We start from the raw sequence: 25,739 nt of genomic DNA, 5'->3' as shown, positions 1-25,739 counted from the left end.
CAACTCCTCTCGTTGGGGTCATAAGAATTGGGAGTAGGGTTTTCTCTAGTGAACCCTAGCGCAAACAATTTCTGACTTCAACAGCTATTGAAGTCAGAAAGCATCAAAACAAACACTGGACTTCACTGTTTTCATAACCATGATTTATTATTTCTGTACTCAAGTTATTAAATGTATCATCCTGATCTATCAAAACGACCACCTGTTAAAACTCGCAAGTATTCATTACTACATTTTGTAACACATTGTGTCCATATATTTTTCTATAAAAATTTAAAAATGAACATTTTACCTGCAACGTTTTTGTTAGTGATAAATCTATGCACTTTTTTTTTTGGCATTTTTACTTTCTTGTTGTCAATCTTTCATACTGTTTAATATGTATGTATTGATCAAAAGGATGCTGGGAAGGAGACGTCTGTGTTTCCGCTTCCTGAGCCTCATGACCTGTTCCAAGCTTCACAGATGAAATTTGAAGATTTTCAGAAGGACTTCATTCGACTTCGGAAGGACCTCAGAGGTAACACAAATGTAGACAAAAAAATCAACAAGATAATAAACTCATGCTCCATTAAATCAGAATATTGAAGAAAAAGAAGGAAAAAAAAGGTAGAATAAAAACAAATCCAGATGCTAGATTGCTACGAAACAGAGAGTCCAGTCATGATGACCCAAGGATCTGAGAGAGAAATTATTTTAATCTGTTTGATATGCCATCAGAAGCTGTACGCTGTATGTACAATTATCACGCAAGTTGTAGTTTTGGGGATTAATTTAATTACTTAACAACTACAGTGCTCTCAAACAATAACCTCTCAAACTTGAATATTTAAGAAAGTAAAAGTAAGATTTTGGCTTTTTTAAGACAATATCTATGTGTGCACAATTATTGGGCAACTATTAGTGTGCAGAATTATTTTGCAACTGAATTAAAACTGAAAATTTCCCCATCTCACCAGTTTATTGTCATCCGTTAAAGTGAGAATAAAATTGACAAATAAACATTTGTAACATTCAAAAAATAAATCAGAGACCAATATAGCTTCCATTTTTTCAATAGCAGTTGAACCGACAGACTTCCATTCATAGAGTCTGTCAGTTTCTTGATCTCTTGATGATCTTTTTGTGCAGCAGCAACCACAACCCAGACACATTTCAGAGATGTGTTTTGTTTTCTATCACCATAAATCTCCCATTTAAGGAGGGCCAATAGGTTTTTAATGGGGTTTAGGTCTGGGGAAGAAGGGGGCTACTTCATTATTCTTTCATCTTTAAGGCCTTTACTGGCTAGCCACATAGAGGAGTACTTGATGCATGCGATGGAGAATTGTCCTTCATAAAAATCATGGTCTTCTTAAAAGATGCAGACTTTTTCCAGTACCGCTGCTTAAAGAAAGTGTTTTCTAAAAACTGGTAGTAGGCTGTGGAGTTAATTTTGAGTCCATCTTCAACCTGAAAAGGTTCTACTAGCTCAACTTTAGTAATAGCACCCCATAGCACCCATACAAGTACCTGCCTCCACCTTGCTGGTGTTTGGATCAGTAATGGGCACAGAGCTCCACTTCGCATCAGATACAGGCCCGTCCATCTGGTCCGTCAAGAGTCATTCTCATCTCATCAGTCCATAAAACCTTTGAAAGATCTGTCTTCAGATCTGTCTTGGCCTAGTATGGATGTTTCAACTTAAGTGTCTTGTTTAGTGGTGGTCGGGTTTCAGCCTTCCTTACCTTGGCCATGTCTCTGGAGTTCCCAGAAGTACAAGATGTTCAGAGTTCAGATAGGTTGCAGTTCTGGAATATAACAGCACTGGAAGATAATCACGTTTGATTCTTTTCAAATCTTTGGCAGTAAATTTACATCTTTTTTCTCAACACATTTCTTGCAACTTTGTTCACTATTTGCAGCAAGTGGTTAGATGGTTCTGTGATCACACCCCTATATCTTATCTTAGTTTCTTACATCTCTTTTTTATCCATTTTGCCTGAGGAAAAGAAGGTGCCTAATAATTCTGCACACCTTGGTATAGGGTGAGGCCTCACGCTCCCTCATTAAACAAATACTCATCAGCTGATGTGTTTATATTCAATAAGCATTCATGTTTATACCGCTTGGAGTTGGAAAATATGTATAAAAACTATTAGAATTCTTAGTTTTATAAACTAAAACTTGCCTAATAATTGTGCACACAGTGTAGTCTGGATACAATGTTCTTACACAATGTCAGGATCATGAATATTACATCATTCACTGAGGCACAACATGTAAATCTTATTTTATTATTAATAAATGTTGTTTGTGTAACCCAGATGTTTTACACTCATCACTTTAACTAGCATGTACATCGGAAGTGGAAAAGGTGTGCAAGGTGTCTGATGAGGATAACTTGCAACCTTTCAAAGAGAAGATGGACGCGTTTCTTGCACAAGGTATGCTGTAAATCTATTAACCAATCATGATTAGGCAATCAGGAGTGGTCTTTCCTCATTTTCCAGCAGAATTTTTCTTTCAGCCACAAGAGGCCAGGCCTTCTGGCCTCTTTCCTGAAAGGCTATTTCCTATTCATCTTTGAAAAATAACACACTGTCTCAGGAAGGCCAGATGTAAGATTACATTACACCATTTTCAGTACTGGTTCTGTAATGAAATGCAAGGACAGGGCAGGAGATAGACACAGCCTGAACTACTACTGTGTTTATTGGAGTGAATGTGTGTACTAACTTTTGCTGTGTGGTACCAAAAAATAAACAAATGAAATGAAACTGAGTTTCAAACTTTTTTTCCTTTGTTAGCTAAAAGTGAACTAGAGATCCTGGATGCTCAACTCAGCAGCACTCACAAACTGTAAGCTCAGGCTGTTTTTTTCTGTTTAACACTCATTGATGGCATAGTTTCCTGTATATCGCTGTGATTACTTTATACTTTGTGTATTTTTTTTAATATTTTTTTTTTCACAAAATCTTATTTTAAAAAGTAAGACAAATTTAGGAACTGTAGCTGTATCTCTCTCTGGTTGTTAAATATAAAAAAAAGAACATTGTGGATGTGTCTGTTCTCTTTAGGTTCCTAGAGCTGACGGTGTTCTATTCAGTGAAGCCAAAAGCAGGAGAAAAGGAGGTTTCCCCCAACACTTTATTTTCCATCTGGCATGAATTCTCCTCCGATTTCAAGGACCAATGGAAAAAAGAGAACAAAACAATTCTCAAGGAAAGGTAGAATACTACCAGTCCACTCCTTCACCATAGAAATGTATTTTTTCCTGAAACTTTTATTTTTTACTTCCATCCCTATCTTTTTTTCTCTTATCTTATTTATGGATTTTAGGTTTAGATCCTGAAAATATATTTCCATTTTATCTTATGAAATAGAAGATTTTCTATTTTTTATTTTCAGATGGTGACAATAAAAAATGCATAGATGCCTAAGGCTAAAAGGATTGTGAGTGTAAACTGTTAAATCTGATAAATTAATTGAACTCGATTTGAGGAAACTCATTGACTTAATGATAACTCATTTAAGTCAATGATAACTGACTTAATGAGTTATCTTAGCATGCTATGCTACACAAAAAAAAAAGACAATGTTACTCAATCAGTTCATATTAATGTTTTTAAATTTTAGGCAAGTTTGCATACAATTTTCAAGTAAACTCCACTTATTTTGTTTTAAATAACATTTTTAATGACATTTTTAGGTACAATTAAGAAAAAAGGTCAAATAATACATGGAAATTATAAGAGACAAAAAAAAAAACAACTCCACTATGGGGAGATTCTTAGTTAAATAACACATAATACAAGGGAACCCTTTTTATCCAAAATTAGTCCTTTAACGTTGATGTGACATTTGTCAATGTTTCCAATTTGTCCTGGCATTGCTCTTCCTTTGTCCTTTTTATGTGTTAAAATCTCTGTCTCAAATAATGAGTATAAATTTCTTTGTAGTAGGAGATTCAGGTTGGCACCATTTCCTGGTGATTACCTTTTTGGCTGCCATTAGCAGAATTTTAAATAAATAATATTGCATTTTTAAGTGCAGTATTTTGCAGACCAAGATATAAAACCAAACAGGTTTTAGGTATTGTGTAACCCAATATTGTTACAATCTCCTTGTGTATTTTGTCCCAGAACTGTGTGATTCTGGGACAAAGCTAGAAAACGTGTGTGGTTAACATTAAATTCTCCACAATCTCTATAACATGGTTGAACTGTAGGTTTGAATTTACTGGTGATTTTGAGTGTTACAAAAAATCTGATTGTGTTCTTCAAAACCATGTTCTCCAAATTATAGAAGAAGATGTTGTAATTTGGGCCTCCCAGATATTCAGCCAATCATCTTCTGTTAGTATAATTCCCAAGCATACTTTGCCTTGTGAAAGTATTTTTTTTGTGTTATTGTTGTTCTTGTGCAGTGCTTTGGTGCAGTTTTACACCTGTTTTTAAAGTGCTATATAAATAAATTTGACATTGACATATTTGGCCCCCTTGAACATTTCAACCTTTTGCCACTTTTCAGGCTTCAAACATAAAGATCTAAAATTTTTATTATTTTGTTAAGAATGAACAATGAGTGAGACACAATCGTGAGATGGGATAAAATTTGTTGGATATTTTAAACTTTACCAAATAAAAAACTGAAAAGTGGGGCGTGCAATATTATTCGGCTCTTTACTTTCAATGCACCAAGCTCACTCCAGAAGTTCAGTGAAATCTCTGAATGATCCAATGTTGTCCTAAATGACTGATGATAAGTAGAATCCACCTGTGTGTAAACAAGTCCCTGTATAAATCTACCTGCTCTGTGATGGTTGTGTTTAAATCGCACAGAGCATCATGAAGACCAACAAACACACCAGGCAGGTCCGAGACACAGTTGTGGAGAAGTTTAAAGCCGGATTTGGATACAAAAAGATTTCCTGAGCTTTAAACATCTCAAGGAGCAGTGAGGAAGCGATCATATCAAAATGGAAGGAGAATCAGACCATTGCAAATCCACCAAGACCCGACCGCCCTCTAAACTTTCATCTTGAGCAAGTAGAAGACTGCAGTTCATTTAGAGCGGCGGTTTTCAAAGTGTGAGGCGCGCCTCCCCTGGGGGGCGCCAGAGCACTTTAGGGGAGGCGAGGTGCGAGGGAAAAAGTAAACTGGAAAAGCTATCTGCTTGCTGTCTACTGATGTGAGAGAAACGTCTTTTTCGCACACGATCAACTCTGTGGATTTAGGAAAAAGTTGGTACTGTGGGGTGCGCGTGTGGAGTGGGTATCAGTGGAAATGTTTCCCACCTTAGAGGATGTTTTGGCCAGTGATGTCAGTATGTTACTGACGTCGGACCACTTTTTTCCGTAATGAGTAATCTAACGCGTTGCTATTTCAAATCCAGTAGTCAGACTACAGTTACTTATCAAAATCATTTTTGCGTTACTATCTTTTATTGTTATTTAATCGTATTTCCTCTACTCGTCTTGTTGAGTGACCGACGTCTCTATGCAACAGAAATGTAAACAATGGAGGGAGATGCGCATTTGGTTGGTGGAAAAACTGGAACTATTTTCAGTTTCTGTCGCCAAGTCCGATTATTATAAGCGGCTTTGGGCTTCATTTTTTTTAAAGTCGCTTGCAAATTTAACGAGTTGTTGGTTGCGCCTTTTTGGGCTCGTTTTTGAACGTGAAGTTGCTCATTTGGGCTCGGGAATAAACAAAGACTCACAATAAATCCCAGAATTTGTCCGTCATTAAGGTAGTCTTAGTATTTCCCTGTTCATCATTTCCCGGATGATTCGTCCCGCTTTGTCTTTGTTAATGTCAACTTAATTTATTACCTCTCAATGACGTCGAGCTTCGCGTTGCGCTCCAGAAAACTGCAAACATCGAGACCAATATGAACAGCGCAATAAACGTGAAAACAGCCACGAATAAACGTGTCCGTAGTTGGCAATAATTATAATGGCAAGTTAGCACCGTTATAATTATTAATATTACGATAAGTGTCGCAGCCATCTGAGCTGTGGAGCTGCAGGAGGAGCTCTGTGCGCTGCGACATCAAACTCAGGGGCGTAACGCAGAATCTGGAGGCTGGGGGGAGGGGGGCTTTAAAATCCTTCTTAGAGTTTTCCAGACAACAGTGGACCACACAAATTACTCATGTTTTTTATTTTTTTGTACTGTTTTTTGTACAATCTCTTCAGTTCAGCCTTATCAGTGGAGACACATTGTTGATGTTACCATTATAAAATAACTTACAAAAAAGTATTGGCAAAGCTCAATGTTATTTTCACAGGAGGCGGAGCGTTGTTGTTAGCAGCTGCAGAAAGTAACTAAAAAGTTGCTTTTAGTGTAACTTAGTTACTTTCCAAATCAAGTAGTCAGTAATATAACTAAGTTACTTTTTCAAGGAGTAATCAGTAGTCCGATTAAAGTTACCTTTTCAAAGTAACTATGCCATCATTGTATATATATATATTGTGTACTTGAAGTTACCTGATGTAACTTCGCTGGACTTCTCCTTGTAGGCTTGTCTGAACTGTGATTGGCTGGTCTGCCTGTCAATCATGGTCGACAACAACCTATCAGAGCCTTAATGGGTTGGAATGTTCTAGACCAGTGTTTCCCAACCCTGGTCCTCAAGGCACACTGCCCTGCATATTTTAGGTATTCCCTTGCTTCAGTGCAGCTGATTTCAATTGATGACTGATTAACAGGCGTTTGTTGAACTGCAATCAGTTGAATCAGGCACATTAAAGCAGGGAAACCTCTAAAACATGTAGGACAGTGTGCCTTGAGGACCAGGTTTGGGAAACACTGTTCTAGAGTGTGGCAGAACAGGTTTTTTGTAATAGTTTGCAGTAGTTCAGTAGTTTCAACAACTGTATTATCAGAAAGGAGTTCTAAGTTTGATATTTGCTGATTATTTTGTTTGGCTGCATCAACAATTGTAAGTTGAGTGATAATAAAAGGACGCCACATCTTTGATCGGATGCCTGCAGTTTTTTCAGATACTATCACCAAGCCCCTCAGTTCATATATAGTTATATAGATAGATAGATAGATAGATTGATATATTATTGATCAATAGCATTCACTTCTCCTGGAATGGCTTACACATTGCCAAACAAGCAAAAACGTGATAGAAACTTTTTAATCTACTGTAAGTAATTGATTGAGCATACTGTACTGTTTGATTATGGAGTAACTGGCATGTATGTGTGATTGACTGAAATTATTTTTTTGTCAAGTGCTTTGAGACGACAATTTTGAATTGGCGCTATATTAAAAAACTGAATTGAATTGTGTTTTATTATGCATTTTTATTATGCATAAAAATGCATAATAAAAATGCATTTTTATTATGCATTTTTATTAACTGCATAATAAAAATGCAGTTAAATCTCTATTTTTTTAATGTAAAAAAAGATGACATACTGTCTTTCCACTTAGTAGTCATGCCTTTATTTGTTTTAGGCTATCTCATAAAATCTCAATTAACATTAAACTTTGTGGTTTCAGTGTTAAATTTGAAACGGCTTCATAAGTAGGAATAATTTTGCTAAACTCTGTACTTATTTTCACTCTAAAATTTGTGTTTTGCAGGTTAAAAGCAGCAGAAGAGTGTTTCAGACAAGCCAAGGAGAAGACTTCCTACAGTGTTAAACCAAAACATGCTTCTGGTATTGTAAGTTTCCTTGTGATTTTTCTGGTATGCCTAAAGGGATAAAGGTCAGATGATGATGAACTCTTTGCTTCCTCACAGCTGTTATTGCGCCACATCCCCCCCCCCTTCCTTCCTTCTCTCTCTACTCACTCACTCTCTACTTCCTCTTCTGAGAGGGGAGATGTGGTACCAGCTCTCCATCTAACGGGTTAATCGAGTTTCCTAAATCTGCTGAGATTTACCCTGTCCAGAACTGAAGTAAACTCTGTTTAAGCTGGCATCGAGAAACGATTGGCCTGGTTTCTGACGACCTCCATCCAGGTGTCCCAACCTTCTTCCCCCTGTGAATTAGCCAGACTGAGCAGCCTGCAGCCAACTAGTTTCACAGAGCACACCTGTTAACGGTCGCTCGTTCTCTTTTATTACAATTTGCTCTTGTTACTGAACCAGGTAGGTTTTAGTGACTCGGGCGAGTCCCAAGGATGATGTTTTAAATTTGGGCTATCAGGAACCAATAAACATTTTCCACCTCTTCCTCTCCAGAATCAAACATCAGAGCTATTTTACAACCATCAAAGAACTTTAAGGTGACTCATTAATTGAATGTCCACAACATCTTTTAGATTTTCTTGATGCTAAATATTTTATTAGTAAGGCAATTTTGCAAGGGTCAGTACAGCTTAATTCAGTAGCAGAAATAATCAAATAAGAAAAATCAATCATCTAGTCTATCTTTCCCTAATGCTGACACTGAGAACTAAAAAGGGAACCTTTGAGAGAGACGGACAGAGTTTGGCTTTTCGAACCCCAGACCTGGCCTGATGATGAAGGAGGTGTTGCAGCAGTAGGAGGATGTTGGTCGACGAAGGCAGGGATCTCTGTAGGCCTGATGAGCTTTCTTCTCCTCATGGGTGGTGAGGTCACACAGGACTTGGTGCTGGCAGAAAGGAAGGCATCAGTTCTTCTTCTTTGTCTTTGTTCTTTGTCCTTGTCTTTGTCTTTGCCTTTACCTTGGTCTTCATCTTCGTCTTTGGGGTCTGAACCCAGCTGATGAGAGAAGTGCAATTTGAAGCCACATGTTGCGGGGCAGACGGGTTGGTCCCCATGAACAGGACAGTCTTCGGCTCTGTGGCCCCGGCTCTTCTTCAGCTGCAGAGTTCTTTGTCCATCTCCATCTTGACTCGAAGCTGCCTGGAGGATCCAACCAAAGTTTCCTCTTTTGCACCCACCTTTTATAGGGTTCATCCACCCTTTTGGTTCATTTGCATTGGCTAGCACTGTTGCTGTGCTTATTTCATTGGCTGACTGCTTGGACAGATGATCTCATATCCATCACTGTCTTAGAGACATTGTGTCCTGATGTCTGTGTTAATGTCTCAGGTTGCTTAACAACCTGTTTCCAAATAAGGCGTTGACCATCTCTGCTCTCCTGTTAGTTCCCCTTTTTCCCTTAACCTTTCACCTACCATCCACCTCCAACACATCAGTGATGTTTAATTGCAGTTACACCTTTTACACCATTTCACGTTCAGAGTAAAAATCACATTTATAACTTCTTTTACTTCTCTGATTTATCATTCATTTATAATGTTATGATAACCATAATTTATCAGTTACTCTTATTATAATCTTAATGTGAGTTATTACAAATGTTTTCTGTAAAGAAACCAAGAATAATTCATGATTCTTATTATTTGATATCAAAGTTAAAGTTACTTGTTTTACTTCTAAGAGTACCCACTAATGTAAGTGTAAGTGTAAGTATTATTACAAGTAAACCAATATTAATATAAGTATTTTACTTTGAATCTTATCCAATTACTCACAATCTTTAGATTTCTTTCTTTAAAACTTTCATGCTAAGTAATAGTCTGAACTATTTTTATAAATCTGCAGGCTGGAAACTTACTTCCTCTTTTTCCAGGAAACCTGCTTTTCCTGTTTCATGACTCTCTCTGTCTTGACTATGATTTCTTATGATTAAATAGAAAAAAGTAGAATTAAAGCAAAGTTTGCAGGAGACAGAAACAACACACACAACCAAATTGATTTTATTGACATTTAAGTCTAATGTTGGGTCTAGATTTTACTTGAGTAATTAATTTTAAAGATAACTTTATTTATTTTTCCTGTTAAACTAAAATCTCCAGCATGGGGAAGTGGGATGATCTCGGATTTTCTTGACACAGCCCTTAGAACTGTTCGAAGAAAGATTCTTTCTTTTTCCTATTTGTTTGTGGTTGCATTTTTCAGGAATTGAACAGTAAAAAACATACAAAACTTCTTTACAGTACATTGAAAAACAGTTCTCATTTCTTATGCTTTTGTGAAGTACCTTTGTGGTGCGGAGACCACACAAAGAACCAAAGGAATGTTCCTATATATCAGAGGTGCCCAAACGTCTTGAGACCAAGATCTATGGTACTTTTTCTCTTACCAGCCGGCTGAGATCTATTTTATGACACAAAGACATAAAATTCTAAATTAAACTCTATTGATTTATTTTATATGTGAATATACATTAGTTATAGCGGAAATAATACAGTGATAGAAATCCTAATGCAGTTTCTTCCTCAGTGAGACGCTGTCACTGGCAGGAGGTTACTGGTTTTTCAGTCAAACTGGTTGCAAACTTGAGGCCAGCAGGTGTCAGTCAGTTATGGTAGATCTGATCTTTGGTTTGATGACCTCAATATGAGAAACATCAGACTGATAGGAGGAATCAAAGAGCTCTGTTAAGGTAAAGGCAAATCTTCTGAAGTTGGGATATGATTAATTTAATTTCACATAATTATTGCGGTAGAAGCCATTTGTTTGTTAAAACTTAATAAAATGTATTTGTCCTAGTTGATGTTTGTTGTGAATAACATACTCACAAATGAACAAGGTAATTAGTCCAAGTTTGTCGTTTATTCAATGTTCAGAAACTACAGTTGCTTTAATGTGTCACAGCAAAGGTAAAGGGTTAGGGCTAAGATATTTCTACTACATAGGTCAACCATTCACAGCGGTCTGCAGAAACCACATTAAAAACATGGTTCTACCATGCTAAGGCATAAAAATAATACTTCTTACCTTACCTATGAACAGAGGCACCGTATAGGGGGAAAGTTATTACAATTCCAAGGGCCCCTAACCAACAGAGGGCCCTCCGCAATTTACTTTTTTTTTGTTCATAGAAATTTTAAAAAATGGGACCCTGTCAATTACAAAATTAATTATATTGTGTTAAAATTGCTTTTAGCAGTAAAATTTTTGTTATCCCTCCCAGACCAAAAAGCACACATTTATATTTGCCCTGAACCCTCCAGGATCTGCATGAAATGGTCCGTTCCTGCATGGAGAGCTTGACGGTGCAGCAGTCAGGGGAAGACAAGAACGACTGTGACAGTTACTATGCTGCTAAGAAGAATAATAAAGTTAGATTTTCAGTAAATAGAGAGGCAGAAAGAGAAAAAGATAAAAGTGTCAATTTGTAACCAAGTTTTTCTCTGAGAGGTGGGTAGACTGTGTGAGATTATCAACCATTTAGCCAAGATAGCCTAGCTACAGAATATTGTTTGCCTCCATTTCACTCACATGTAATGAATTAAGGAAAAAAAATTACCAACTTATGTATTGAACTTGTACCTGTACCTTTTACCACACTTAACAGGTGAGTCAGTCAGCAGTAGCTCTAACCCATGTCCCTCGTGACCAGACCTAACTAAGTAAAATTAAAGCTGCTCGTGTGGCTGCTCATCCCTATACTGCTGCTAACATAGCCTGTTGTGAATGCTCAGTCTAGTTAGCATAGCTACCTATGACAGCAGATAAACATTTTTCCATTAATAAGTTGTTTTTTCACCACTAGCACATTTAGCACTGAGTGAATGAGGTTGACTGACAGCGCTAAGAGCGTCCTACTGGTTCTAATTGGTTGTGTTGGTCGGAACGTTGTAATATTTTAGCCATTAATGGTAGTTCAGGAAGGAGGTGGAGGAGATTTATTGTTTTCACAGATTATCTGTCTCATAACAAACTGACAGCTTTAATATGGAGAAAACATATTTTTTATTAGTTATATGCTGCATCTTGAATAAAATGCAACTACATAACATTTTTTGAGAAATCTAAATTGCTTCATGTATATTTTACATGACTGTGACTGTTGCTGGTGGGGAGAGACATTTCGGTAATCTAAAACTAATTAACTAATTAAGCAACTTACTTGCATACTGTATACAGATTGTTGCATGTAAAATACATGAGCAGTAAATATTGTGCTAGTTATCAGTATTGGACCAAGGAAAGCAAGGCAGTTGCAAGCCTTTAAAATTGTGATTCTTTTTATGGGTCAAATAGACTCAAGAAATTGTAACAGCAGGTGCGTGGGGGGGCCCAATAAATTATTTTGTCATGGAGCCTGTGAATACATATACATATGAATACTTGTCTTTCTAAGTAACTGTCAGGTAAAAATATCTGAAAATGCATTTTAAACGATGCGATCCTTACCTGTTAGAAAGTGGGTGCTGCAAACTCTAGCATTATTAGTTTCTGCACCTCCTATTTTTAGCTGTAGATTGTTGACTCACTTGTTTCGGTAAGTTTTTTAAAATCAACTTCTTTATGACCTTTGTAACATGAAAATAATGTTTATCTTTTTATTAGAATGGTTGAAACAACTATACATGACACAGACTTTAGGCATTTTGAAGCTGGATCAACAGTAAATGGACTGCAGTTACTTCCATTTGGATTACTCTTCTTTTAAAACTTGTATCCCAAAATGAAAAGGTAGCCATTGATGTTAAATTAAACTGTTCCCCATTTAAGAAAGAAATGAGGTGACATATTTCATATATTAATTTAACAAATTTTTCTTCTGCTTTATCCAGGTCGGGTCGCGGCAAATTAACAAATTAACTTAATTTAGAACAGATCAAAAAAGGAGGAGGCGTGGCTTCAATATTTAAGAATATCGTAAACAGTAGTAACATTTTCTTGGGTCACTTCACCTCTTTTGAGTATCTTGGAATAGAGGTTAAAGGCCACATTGAACACCGGCCACCAGGCAGTAGCTCAGGGAGGAGAAAAACTGCCGTACTCCAGGCATCGCGTCAGTCATCTGAAGAATGTGTCGCAGCCTTTTGTTCCAAAAAACAAAAATTTCTAATAAAGGCCATGGGTGGTAACAGGTAGGTTTTGGATTTGTACGCACTTCCGAATTGATATATTTATTGTAAAAGTAGAGACAAAATAATTACTAAAAACATCTTGTAACTTAGTGGTTTGAAGGTATAAAAAGTGGTCAAAAAAATCATTTTACAAAACCTCCCCTCCACACCAGACATTTGCCAAACAATCCTCCACCAAGCAACCGGTGTGTTCTTAATTAATCAAATTAATGGGAGGGTCTAACAATTAACAACATAGTCTAAACAATTCCAAATATAAAAATTAATTACAAATTTTGGTTCTAGATTAACTTAAACATATTTTAACTACCCAAAGAACAAAACTAAATTGGTAGAAATTATAAACTACAAAAATTTAGCATAAATGGCCACAAGATCCCGGCCCCTAATTCAAGTACAAGAATTATATCTAACATCTGCGTAAGTGGCCATTAATGAAGAGCTAAGTCTGCTAATGTTATCAATTTTTCATTTATTATTTTCTATTAACAAATACTTCATTTAAACATTAACTTATGCAGTAGTCCATGTTATACAATATATGTTTTTTTTTTTGTAGTCCATATGTCTTCTTAGTGAAAAATTAATAAAGCAAAAACAGTCAATGTTCTATGACCTCCAAGTTTTTCTCTTGTCCATGTGCATGGTCTGTATAAAAAGCAGTGTTGTATAAAGTACTAAAAAAATATACTTAAGTAAAAGTACAAATACATGGACAAAAATGTACTCTAGTAAAAGTAAAAGTACCACATTAACACTTTTACTTGAGTAAAAGTAAAAAAGTACTGGCTTTTAAAAATACTTAAGTATTAAAAGTAAAACTACTTCCTGAATGCATTACTTGATCTCTAATACAATATCATTAAGTGTACCTATCATATTTAATTTTAATACATGAAATATGTGTCATTTTAATTAACAATACCACTGATAAAGCATGTTTTTAGTGTGTTTACTCTCTGTGACAGTTTAGATTTAGATTTGTGATTCTATGCATCATAATTTCAGGGATGGAAACATCTTAAATCCACATTCCCATAAAAACACCTAGATATTAAATACTGAGAGCTGAAATAAATTTAACCAGTATCATTATCATTTCAAACTCTTCTTCATTCTGCTTTGCTTCCATCTCTGTGGCACAATCCGCAGTGGTTTCCTACCAACCCTAAAAGATACCGCCCTGGACGTTTGCCCATATCACCCAAGTCAGAAACCACAACTGTCTGCTCCATTAAACATAGGAATTAAGGCAAAGCACTAATGGTAAACAACACTCAACTATGAATACTGTCCAAGGTGCAAGAAGCAAGAAGTAACCAGGCAGAAGGACAGTGACGGTTCTGACCCTGTCTGCCACCATGACAGGTTACCAACACAATCAGAGCAATGAGCAGCTCTGCTACACGTTCTTGTTTTGTTTATTGGCCAATTAATAAATCTATCTATTTCTTAATTAAATAAAATAATAATAGCTACTGCAGTGTGTGCAGAGCATCACAAGAACAAAGAACGGCTCTCAGTGAGGCTTCAGTCCTATAAGACTTAGTAAAAATCCGTCCAGAAGAATCGGATCGTTCATCACTATCACTATATAGCAGATTTTGGTCACAGCGTTGTCCCATATATGCGACACCTAAAACAACACTTCCACACAATAATTAAACGCATGACTGACAACGTTTTGTCATCGCAGAAGCACCATATGTGTCTCTGTACAGCTAGTTTTGCTAACATCACGTCCACATAGCTTACCTTCCTTTAAGCTTCCTTTCCAAGTGACGCTAAAAGTCGGACGAAGTTTCCACCGTCTGTGAAAGTGAAGCGCTGCTGATTTTACATGTCGCCAAAGCTTATGATTTATGTAACGAAATTCTATTACTGACGATTAGACACAATCATCTCCCGCTTAGTGGAAACCACTGCGCATGTCTGGGAGCCCCGAGTGCGACTGAAAGGAGGACGCGATGGGTGACGACAGTAATTAGTAGGTCACGTTAATACTTGGATTTACAGCGCCTTGTTAAGTCCCTGAACTTCATATTTTAACGGGGTAAAAAAAGCGCAATGCGACTTGGATGTAACGAGTAACGGGACGGTTTTGTAGAATGTAGTAAGTAGAAAGTACAGATACTTACTGTAAAATGTAGTGGAGTAAAAGTCGAAAGTATCCATTATTAAATATACTTAAGTAAAGTACAGATACACGAAGATTGTACTTAAGTACAGTAACGAAGTACGTGTACTTTGTTACTTCACAACACAGATAAAAAGTGTATGTAGCACAATGAGATGTTCAGCATGTCAGTAAATGAGTATCAGTGTAAATGTAGAGCCAGAGGTTGCAAAACTTAGCTCAGTTGGAGACAAACATTTGCTGTTGTTTCTATACAGCCTCCAGCAGGAGACATATCTTGTTGATCGGCTTCTCCAGCTCATTTGTTCTCGTCTTGACTCGAACATGTCGAACCAATCCACTTGCATCTGCCATGGTTTCTGTGATGCGTCCAATAGGCCAAGTATTTCTTGGTGCGGCCTCGTCGACACCAAGCACCACATCGTCAATGGCAAAGTTCCTGCGAGTCGTTCCATTTACGTCACTCTTGCAACATAGGGAGATATTTTTTCACCCATCGTTTCCAGAAAAGGTCCACAATGTATTGGGCTTGCCTCCAACGTCTCCGCATGTACAGGTCCTCCTTTTTGAACAAACCTGGCGGCAGCACAGGCTTACCTTTTAACTAGAGCAAATGATTTTGTCATGGTTGGAGTTACACGCTTGACCCACATGCAGAAACACAAAGAATCAAATAAATCAAGTTTATTTTCTTTTCAAAAAAGAAAAACCTGATGAATGTTTGGTTGGGTAAATGTTTTCTTGGAGAAACTGGATCGGAATCGTCTTAGTGCTGGAGGCAAGGAAGAGGAGAGGTAAGTGTAATGTAGACTGGAATAAAACTGATTCTGGAACGGGCTTACTGGGTGAGGTGAGGTTCATCCGCCAAGGGGGGAAAAACTCAGGTTGGGTCTGGAGCCTTGGAAGCTGCCGGGACGGTGGAGGAGTCTGGTCCGGGACCCGAAGGTCGGAGGATCTTCAGAGGTTGTGGATGGGAAAGTCATTGGAGGGGCGGACAGGGGAGTTTGAGCATCACAAGGAGGGAAATCCATGGGCCAGGACAGGGTTCTCACAAGTCAAATACTCTGCATCACGAAAGTGCACCTGGAAGCAGGGAGAAGAAGGAAGGATTACTAAAGTAGGATTCTCAGACAAAACTCAGAGAAATCACTCTGGGGCTCTGGGTACCATTACTGGTATAACACTCTGGCGCCGGAGAACCCGCCGCCCGCTCCTCTTATGCTGGCAATGCGCACCAGTGCGCGGGAACCGCCCTCCAACAAACCGCAACCTCCTGGCTCCTCCTGGTGGAAAAAACAGCTCCCCACAAGACTAGACCTCCAAACCCAACAGATTTAGAGTAAGAACCTCTAAATCAATGGGATCTTCAGAAGAAGGTATAATCGGGCGATGATTTAATATAGCCTTCACATGTGCAAGCCTTCATCATCTAGTACTTGCTGGTTTGTGATGGAGCATAGTAGTCTCTTTGTTTCTTGCACCAAGCGCTCCCATACACCACCATGATGGACTCTTTAAGGAGGGTTGAAAGTCCATTTTATGCCATCTTGTGATAAGCATTTTTGGATTTTGCTTTGCTTTAGCTCCAACATGGCTTGCTTCAACTCACAATTTGAGCTGACAAAGTTGGTTCTGTTGTCCGACCGGATTTCCTTGACTTGTCCTCTGCGACAGATGAATCTCCTGATAGCGTTTATGCAGGAATCTGTGTCGAGAGAATGTCCCACCTCAAGGTGAACTGCACGACAGGTTAGGCATGTGTGGAGAAATCCATATCTTTTAACAATAGTTCTCTCTCTCTTCACTTCTATTGGTCCAAAGTAATCAGCATCAACATGAGTAAATGGTGGAAGATCAGTTGAGATTCTGTCAATAAATCTGACAATTTTTGCTCACCTGGCTTTTGTTGTTGTCTTTGACACACCATACAGTCTCTGGTGATCTTTCTGGCTGCTGAATTAGCATGAGGGATCCAGTACTGTCGTCGAAGTGTATAAAGCATGTGATTTCTTCCTCTGTGTCCAACTTTTTCATGAACATGTTGAAGAATGAGCTTCGAAACATGGCTTCCTTTTGGCAATATTGCAGGATGTTTTGTTTTTTCAGGTAATGTTGCTTTGCTCAGTCTGCCGCCCACTCTCAACACACCATCAGTAACAACAGGATCAAGCTTGTACAGATGACTTGACTTCTTCACTGCACCAGAGCTCAGGGCAGCCATTTCATTGCCATAATGTTTTTTCTGCACATAATGTTTTTTCTGTCCAAGGCTTCCTCAGCCTTGGACAGAACGTCAGTTGTGAAGTGAGCATCTATTTTATTGTCCTGTTTATCGCATCGGTTTTATTGTCCTGTTATCCACAGTGTGCAGTTAGCAACTTCTTTGTTTGTAGCATTTCTTTTAGTTTCAGAATCCATGCTACACATCGTTTTAGCTTTGTCCAACTGGAAACGTACATTAGCAGCTTGGTGGTGGGACACATTCTTCCAGCACAGCTGCACATGTCAGGATCTGATCTTTAATCTCTGGATCATGGACAAGTAATTCTTTAATCACTGCTGTCATAAGGGCTATTGGACCTTGCCGAAAACTAATGAGCACACCTAATAAGGCACTAGTCAAATCTGGTCCCTATAACAGCTCTTTGTTCAGTGATGTTCCAGAAAACATTGCAGCACAATCAAAAACAACCTGCAGTGTTTTCTTACGGGGGTGGTAGACCCCATGATGAGGTAAGTACCACACCTTTCCTTCCTCATGTTCCATTTGATCTTGTGGTATGATTTATGAATGCCCTTCCAATGCACAAATTCTTTGTACTCTTCAAAGAATAGCTTATCCTTCTGAAATTGTTTTAACAGACATTGCTTTTTGTTGTTGGGCATTTTTACTTCAGGATTATGAAAGGGTAACTTCCGGTAATAATGACCATCTTTAAGCACCACTGACTTTGACATAATGTCCATGAACTGTTTGTCTTCTACAGACATTTCAGAATGCTCATTGCACTTGTGGTCTACAAAATCCTGGTTATACTGACTGACCAGCATTTCTTCCAAACTGCTTATAGAGATACGGTTCACCGGAATAGAACCAGCAAAATGTCCATTTTCTTTACTACCCTGATTGAGTGGACCACTAACAACCCAACCAAGGCGTGTTAGCACAGCATGAGGCCCACTACCTTCACTGTTAACAATAGTTAACAGTGAAGGTAATCCAAGGTTCCAAAGCTTTGGGAGAATTTACACCAATGAGCAGCCCAATGCCAGCATCTGTTGGCGTCAACTCAACAACTTTTAGATAAGACCATTTTCTTAAGTCTTCCTCTTTAGGGATGTGTTCTTTGGTAACAGGAATGGACTGTTGATTATAAACATCAGGTAACTTCAAGTACTCAATTTCTTTTAAAGCAGCTACTTCCAAACCAGATAATCTATAGCTACTTAAAGGTTTTTCCTGACCCATGGTTTTTAGCATGATTTCCACTTTCTTTCTTTCTGGTGCATTTAACTGCATCATCAAAGCCTCTGTGCAAAATGTTGCAGAGCTGCCTGGATCTAGAAAGGCATAAGTCTCCACAATTTTTGTTCCTTTTTTCCAACTTTACTTTTACTGGGACGACTGACAGAACACACTCATTAGACCCGGCCCCAGTATAGCTACCAACATTCAAGGATACAAGAGCATTTGAGACTGGTGATTCTTTACCCTCAGCCTTAACTGCTTGGTACTGCTGCTCTGTTGGTTCAATATGCAGAACAGTAGGGTGACTTTTATTACAAGTGAGGCATGTTAGACGTTGTGGACAGTTCTTACTCATATGCCCCTTCTGTAAGCAACCAAAGCATAAACCTTTACTTTTAAGGAATGTCACCTTTTCTTTGTTGGCTTTCTGCTTGAATGAATTACATTTTTCCATGTAATGATTTCCATCACAAAATAAACACTGAGCTTGAACTACTTTTTTAAACTCATGGCTAAACTGGACCTGTTTGTCATTTTCCTGTTTGGAAACTACAGCAACAGAAGTGGCAAAACTGTTGCTTTTAGTTTTAAAAGGAACCTTTGATGGTTTTAAAGCCATCTTTTCTTTTGCAGTTTGACCTTCTCCAAAAACAGGATCTAATAGAGCTTTTGTTTGTTTTTCCAGAAACGCAAGAAGATCTTTAAACTTTGCTCTACGATCAGTTTTCTGCTATGTCAACCACAATTAGTCACCATTTATCAAAGTCTAAAGGCAACTTTGAAACAAGAATTCTCATATTGGTTGAGTTCTCAAGCTCATCAATAAACCCAGCTTCATTCATTGTGTTGAAACAACTTTTTTAAAAGAATGATGCTGCAGCTCTTAAAGCTGCATCATCATCAGACTTTAAAACTGACCAATTCAGAGCTTTGTCTATAAATGCAGATGTTATTTTTGCTCTGTTACCAAAGTTCCACTTAAGCTGTCTTTTTGCTTCCAAATAAGCAGTTTGTGAACTCATGTGCATACAACTTCTCACTAAAGCTCTAAGCTGACCTGTGGTAAACTGTTCTAAGTAATAGGGCCTGTCCTGCATGTTATCTGTCTTAGTTTCTATTCCTTGCTCAAAAGCCTTAAGAAAGGACCTAAAATGCAAAGGATGCTTATTGGTCCCCTGAAAAGCGACAATTTTTATTTTATTTTATTGATCGGTGATAATGTCTGGACATTATCACCGATCAATAAAATCCCCACGGCTGAACTTGAAAACTGGACGTTATGCTGCTAGCACTTAGCTTTCACCAACAACTCAGGCGGAAGTCAGAGCACTGTACAACGCAAGTAACACGGCCAGAACAGGTGTATTAAATAATAAAATATAACTTGACGAAGCTTCAAGGCAGATAAATTTTCCTCGACAAATTTTAATAATCAACGTACTCAAATCACTTGAGGAATCATTTCAGCCCTAGTAGGATTATGATTTCTAAAAAATATTTTGAAAATGTGTTAGAGTGCCACCAATAGGCTAAATGGTAACATCTTTAAGGAGTAAGGAGTTTCACTGTCCTGAAAATTTCCAGCTCAGTCCAGATGCTAAGAGACACAATGAAGCCAGGCTGGTGGGATGCGGGGAGCAGAGTGCAGAACAAGGGGTGGACTTACTGGGAAGGGCTTGAAACCCATTGATATATGCTTGCGGTTCTAGAAATTGGACTGATCTTTCGTCAAGTATTTTTTTCTAGACTTGACGATCTGACAGGTCATTATCATAAAAAGACAATATGTGAAGTGCCTCACCCATATGTGCCTCATTGTACGACTATTTAGTTTGCAGATTTTTATTACTGGGAATACACAACTACACAATGTATGATTATCAATAAAGGAAGACACTCTTTTCAGTTGTGAAAATGGAAATCCAGTTTATTTGTATCAAACATTTTGTTGCTTGTACTTGTGACAGCGCAATGACAATAAAGTTGACATGATAGAAACAAAATACAGTAAACAAAATATTAGTTCTGATTTATAGGAACCCTATGTGTTTCAGTAGTTTTGCAGTTTTTTTGGAAGTTTGTTCCAGACTAAAGAAGCGTAAAAACTGAATGCAACTTCTCCATGTTTTTGGTCTTGAAGGTTGATATGCAAACATGTCTTTACTGTATTGTAGTGTAGTGCAAAGCAATTCAGTGTTTTATAAACTAGCAAAAATATTTTCAAGTCTATTCTTTGAGGTACAGGGAGAGCTAGTGGGAGCCCGTAGATAGGGGGTTTCATAAGTCAGTTCGCAATAGCTGGTATCCTGCATGTTTTATCAGATAGTCTGATAGACTTGGTTCGATTGGGGATCAAAATTGCAACATTTGTTACATTTCCAGGACTTTACTTTGTATTGTTTGACACAGTTTAGTTGGAAAGCAAACTAACTGAAAGCCCCGTTCCCCCTAACGCCTGTGACGGCGCTGCACCAAGAAATACTGATGGAATTAACACAAAAACCTCTGAAGAAGACAGAGTGGTGGCTCTTTTTGGTAGAATTCCAAAACATGTTGCAGGCTGCTAGGGGTTGCACAGTGGTACATTTGGTAGAGCTGTTGCCTTGCAGCAAGAAGGTCCTGGGTTCGATTCCCGGCCCGGGGTCTTTCTGCATGGAGTTTGCATGTTCTCCCTGTGCATGGAGGGTTCTCTCTGGGTTCTCCGGCTTCCTCTCACAGTCCAAAAACATGACTGTCAGGTTGATTGGGCTCTCTAAATTCTCCCTAGGTGTGTGTGTGCGCGTGTGTGCGTGTGTGTGTGTGTGTGTGTGTGTGTGTGAATGGTTGTTTGTCTTGTATGTCTCTGTGTTGCCCTGCGACAGACTGGCAACCTGTCCAGGGTGACCCCGCCTCTCGCCCGGGACGCAGCTGGAGATAGGAACCAGCAACCCTCCTGACCGAATTTAGGGAAGAAGGGTGTACAGAAAATGGATGGATGGATGGATGGGTTGCAGGCTGCTCCTGGAATGAGTGCCAAGAGTAGCATCTAATGCATCCTACCAAGGAAACTTGTCCTTCGCATCTCCTGAACTTTCACTTGCCCTTAGCATGTCATGTATTTTGATGTATTGATGGCGAAGTCTTCTTACCTTAGTACTGTTTAACTGTACGAGGGAATCCCAATGCCTCCATCTTCACAATAAGTAGCTTGAAAACCTCATTTTTGCTAGTGGTTACAAGTACCTGCGATGTAATTTCTTCTGACCATATTTGTATGAGGGCCTTTACCTCCTCTGTATAGAATTTAGTAGCTACACAACCAACTGATATGGGCTAATGCTAAGTCACGACAGAGACTCACCGATTCCACACTTTTACAGTGGACAGTTTCCACCCACACAATGGGCTTTTTTCCCCCACCTCCTTCTGGGTACATGTAGTCGGCTCCTATGGTTTAGTAGATTGTGTGAGCATCACACAGATTTGAAGATTGATTAATGACTGTGCTCAACTAACCTGCAGCTCTGCTCCTCCCAGCGTGTCCTAATCTCACTCTTCCCTGCTCCAACTAATATACCTAGGGAACCTGATAAAAGTAATACTAAAAACATTCTTGTCCTCACAGACCATTTCACCAAGTATGCTATGGCCTTTCCAACAGCCAATCAGAAAGCAAAGACTGTTGCTAAGTGCTTGTGGGAAAACTTCATTGTGCACTATGGGTTTCCTGAGCGCCTGCATACAGATCAAGGACCTGATTTCGAGTCTCATCTTATTAAAGAGCTCTGCAACATTGCTGGCATTAAAAAGTCACACACCACACCATACCATCCTCGTGGGAACCCTGTTGAAAGGTTCAATAGAACTTTGCTCAGCATGTTGGGAACATTAGAGCCAGAGCAGAAAACTAGGTGGAAAGAGTATGTCAAGCCACTTGTTCATGCTTATAATTGCACCCGAAATGAGGTTACAGGCTTTACTCCCTACGAGTTAATGTTTGGTCGTTGTCCAAGACTTCCTGTTGATATAGCTTTCAATTTACCTGTTGAAGATCTATCATCTCAAACACATTCTCAATATGTGCAGAATCTGCGTTCACGACTAAAGGAATGTTTTCAGCTAGCTTCTGAAAATGCAAGAAAAATGGCAAAAAGAAACAAGATTCGTTTTGATCAAAGAGTGAAACCAGCCACTCTTGAAGAAGGTGATCGAGTATTGGTCTGAAAACCGAGGTGCACTCCACCCTTCATCCTCCTCATCTGGACTCCCCTCTTGGTCTTCCACTGATTCCTGAAGGCTGCGGGTCAGAGGCCTGCGAGTAAGTGTGGAAACTGGCTGATCAACTTCAACCTGAGGGAGAAATCCACAAGGGAGAAGAGGGTCACGGTGCAGAGTTCGAGTCCCTCCAGAGGGATCCGTTTCGGGTCTTACAACATACACAGGCAGATCACCCACACGTTCAATCACCACATAGATGCTTGTCTCCCATTTATCCTCCAGTTTATGCTTGCCTCTGAACCTCACATTTCGGACCAATACTCGATCACCTTCTTCAAGAGTGGCTGGTTTCACTCTTTGATCAAAACGAATCTTGTTTCTTTTTGCCATTTTTCTTGCATTTTCAGAAGCTAGCTGAAAACATTCCTTTAGTCGTGAACACAGATTCTGCACATATTGAGAATGTGTTTGAGATGATAGATCTTCAACAGGTAAATTGAAAGCTATATCAACAGGAAGTCTTGGACAACGACCAAACAATTTACCGCTAATTATATTAGCGGTATCGCGAGATTTAAAATGGGGGAAATGAGAGTCAAAATCTACACCCGGGTTACATCTGCACTCCATGCCTGACCACGAGCCATTTTTTCCTCTAATGGTAGAAATGCACATTTGTTATGGTTGTATTGACACAGAATGCCGTGCGCTGTAGTTCACTTCCTGCTTTTGGAACAGTGTCTAGTCAGGTTGCATTCAGATATGTTTTCAACCGTGCAAGAATTCACTTCAACCGGATGGAGATCTAGGTTTTTAGGGGGATCAGAGTTCGCTTTTTTTAGTCCGTTTTGGATTTCAAATTTGCATTCTCACCTCCCAGACGAATCAGACCTTCAAGACAAATGAATTAGGGTCTTATTCAAGACTCTAATTCTGGGCTGGTGTGAATGCACCTTTAGTTCACTCCCTGATTCAACATAGCTGGATAAAATGATGGCTCATTAGCAGGAGTAGGAAACAACTACCACCAGGGACAGAACTAAAATCTGGAGGATGTTGGCCCTCAAGGATTGACTTTAGACACCACTGATGTATATATTAGTTAAGGAGAGCCAACTATTGAACCCACATGTGACTTCTGTCCCCTCCGATGAAAAGTTATCTGTTAACACATAGAAGTCCCTGTTATTTAGGTAAGATTCAAACCAAGAGACCACTCTGCCCTCCCGTCAATTGAATAATATATCATGGTCAACAGTGTGTGGTGATGGTGTGTTAATCACTGTTATGTGTCTTCCACAGAAAGCCAAACTTGGTATGAAGATTTAACATCGCTAACCTGGGAGATCATGAAAATGGAACTAGAGTGGAGTGAATGACAGCAGATGAGTCCTCTTTGGACATCATGTTTGATTTTTTGATTATTTTTTATGCAGTTTGATTACTTTTGTCATATCAGCCACTGTTTTATGATGTTTGAATCAAATACAGTAAGGTTTTTTTTATTGGCCTGACATTATTCATCATTTCAGATATCAACTCACAATAAACCTATAGTTCTGAAATTTTCATTCAGTATGTCTAATAAAGTCTCTACTTCTGCATCATAATTATTGTGAACAGAATTGCTCAGATGTTTAAGCCTGACTACCAGTTAACTTCTCTCTGCTCTTTTCCAACAGTATGCTGCCAACTTTTGTTTCACTTTCATTTTGTTTTGGTTGCATTTTATCTACGCTTACATCTATATACACCACCTATGCACACCATCTCTTGCCATAACTTAGTTTTTACCTAATTTGGAGAAACGTTTTTTTCCAAGAAAATATTCATATAGAAAAAAAATCTATTTTTCTTTTTGTTTGATTTGAAATTGTTCAACGAACCTTTGTGGTACGTTTCAGCTGTCAGACATTATATTTTGCCGAAGAACACTTATGAACATTATTCACTTCATTTTTCCATTTTTCATCTGTGAACAGTCTCAGAATCTGTAGGCTGTAATATAGCCACTTATAGTTTTCTACGCATTGTGTAAATCTGTCAGTACTGCTGAGTGACTGTATGCTGCATAGAAACAGAATGGAGGTTTCAGTTCTTGTTGATACATCTTCAAACAATTAAAATGTAACAGTTGGATTTACTAGTAACAGTGAAAGTTACTTTTCAACCATAGATTTAAAGATTACATACTGAAGCATTTGACTTGGGTGTCACAACCACATGATGAACACATAATCTTAGTAATGCCACAAAGGATTTGAAATTAAAATAATGCATGACTAGTGTGAGCAAAATAATGTGTAGTAGAGCTGTCATCAGAATTATTTAGCACTTTCCTGTTACATCCTAAGAATTTTACATATTTTAGCAATTCAGCCAATACATTTAAACACATTATTATTATTATTAATATCTCACCCATTAGCCACTGGATATTGGGACCAATCTGCCAACGACACTAAGTACAAAAGATGATAGGACAAATCTTGAACTGTGAAACATGATCAATACTATCAACATTTCCAATCAATCAAATTCAATCAATCAAATTGTATTTGTATTTTATTTTGAAATGCAGCAAGGCATTTCAAAGTGCTTTACATCAAATCAAGCACAAAAACACAATGCAACATAGAATCAACAACAAAAACAGAACACCAAGTCAGATTCCGTCAATAAATTTGCAATTGATTACGTTTCAAATACAACTCTAAACAAGTGGGTTTTTAGTTGAGATTTAAAGAAAGTCAGTGTTTCAGCTGTTTTACAGTTTTCTGGAAGTTTGTTCCAGATTTTTGGTGCATAGATGCTGAATGCTGCTTCTCCTCGTTTGGTTCTGGTTCTGGGGATGCAGAGCAGAACCAGAACCAGAACCTGAGAGTTCTGGAAGGTTGATACAACAGCAGCAGATCTTTAATGTATTGTGGTGCTAAACCATTCAGTGATTTATAAACTAACAACAGTATTTTAAAGTCTATTCTCTGAGCTACAGGGAGCCAGTGGAGGGACTTTAAAACTGGTGTTATGTGCTCTATCTTCCTGGTTTTAGTCAGAACGTGAGCAGTAGCATTCTGGATCAGCTGCAGCTGTTTGATTGATTTGTTCACAA

General features: G+C 38.4%; 1 protein-coding gene across 1 annotated transcript in view; it reads left to right on the top strand.

Moving 5' to 3' along the window:
• LOC122822913 (formin-2-like) overlaps positions 1-25,285 on the top strand; it is a 97,785-nt gene extending 72,500 nt beyond the window's left edge. The window contains exons 14-19 of the mRNA XM_044102002.1: positions 400-520; positions 2,334-2,426; positions 2,790-2,841; positions 3,060-3,209; positions 7,584-7,665; positions 23,930-25,285. Coding sequence (XP_043957937.1) covers positions 400-520; positions 2,334-2,426; positions 2,790-2,841; positions 3,060-3,209; positions 7,584-7,665; positions 23,930-23,956 — 525 coding nt within the window. The 3' untranslated portion in view covers positions 23,957-25,285. The remainder of the gene's footprint in view (positions 1-399; positions 521-2,333; positions 2,427-2,789; positions 2,842-3,059; positions 3,210-7,583; positions 7,666-23,929) is intronic.
• The last annotated feature ends 454 nt before the right edge of the window (positions 25,286-25,739 follow it).

The sequence above is a fragment of the Gambusia affinis genome, linkage group LG20 (assembly GCF_019740435.1).
Source record: "Gambusia affinis linkage group LG20, SWU_Gaff_1.0, whole genome shotgun sequence".
Lineage (NCBI taxonomy): Eukaryota > Metazoa > Chordata > Actinopteri > Cyprinodontiformes > Poeciliidae > Gambusia > Gambusia affinis.
The sequence above is the reverse complement of the archived record's forward strand: the minus strand, read 5'-3'. Positions and strand labels throughout refer to the sequence as shown.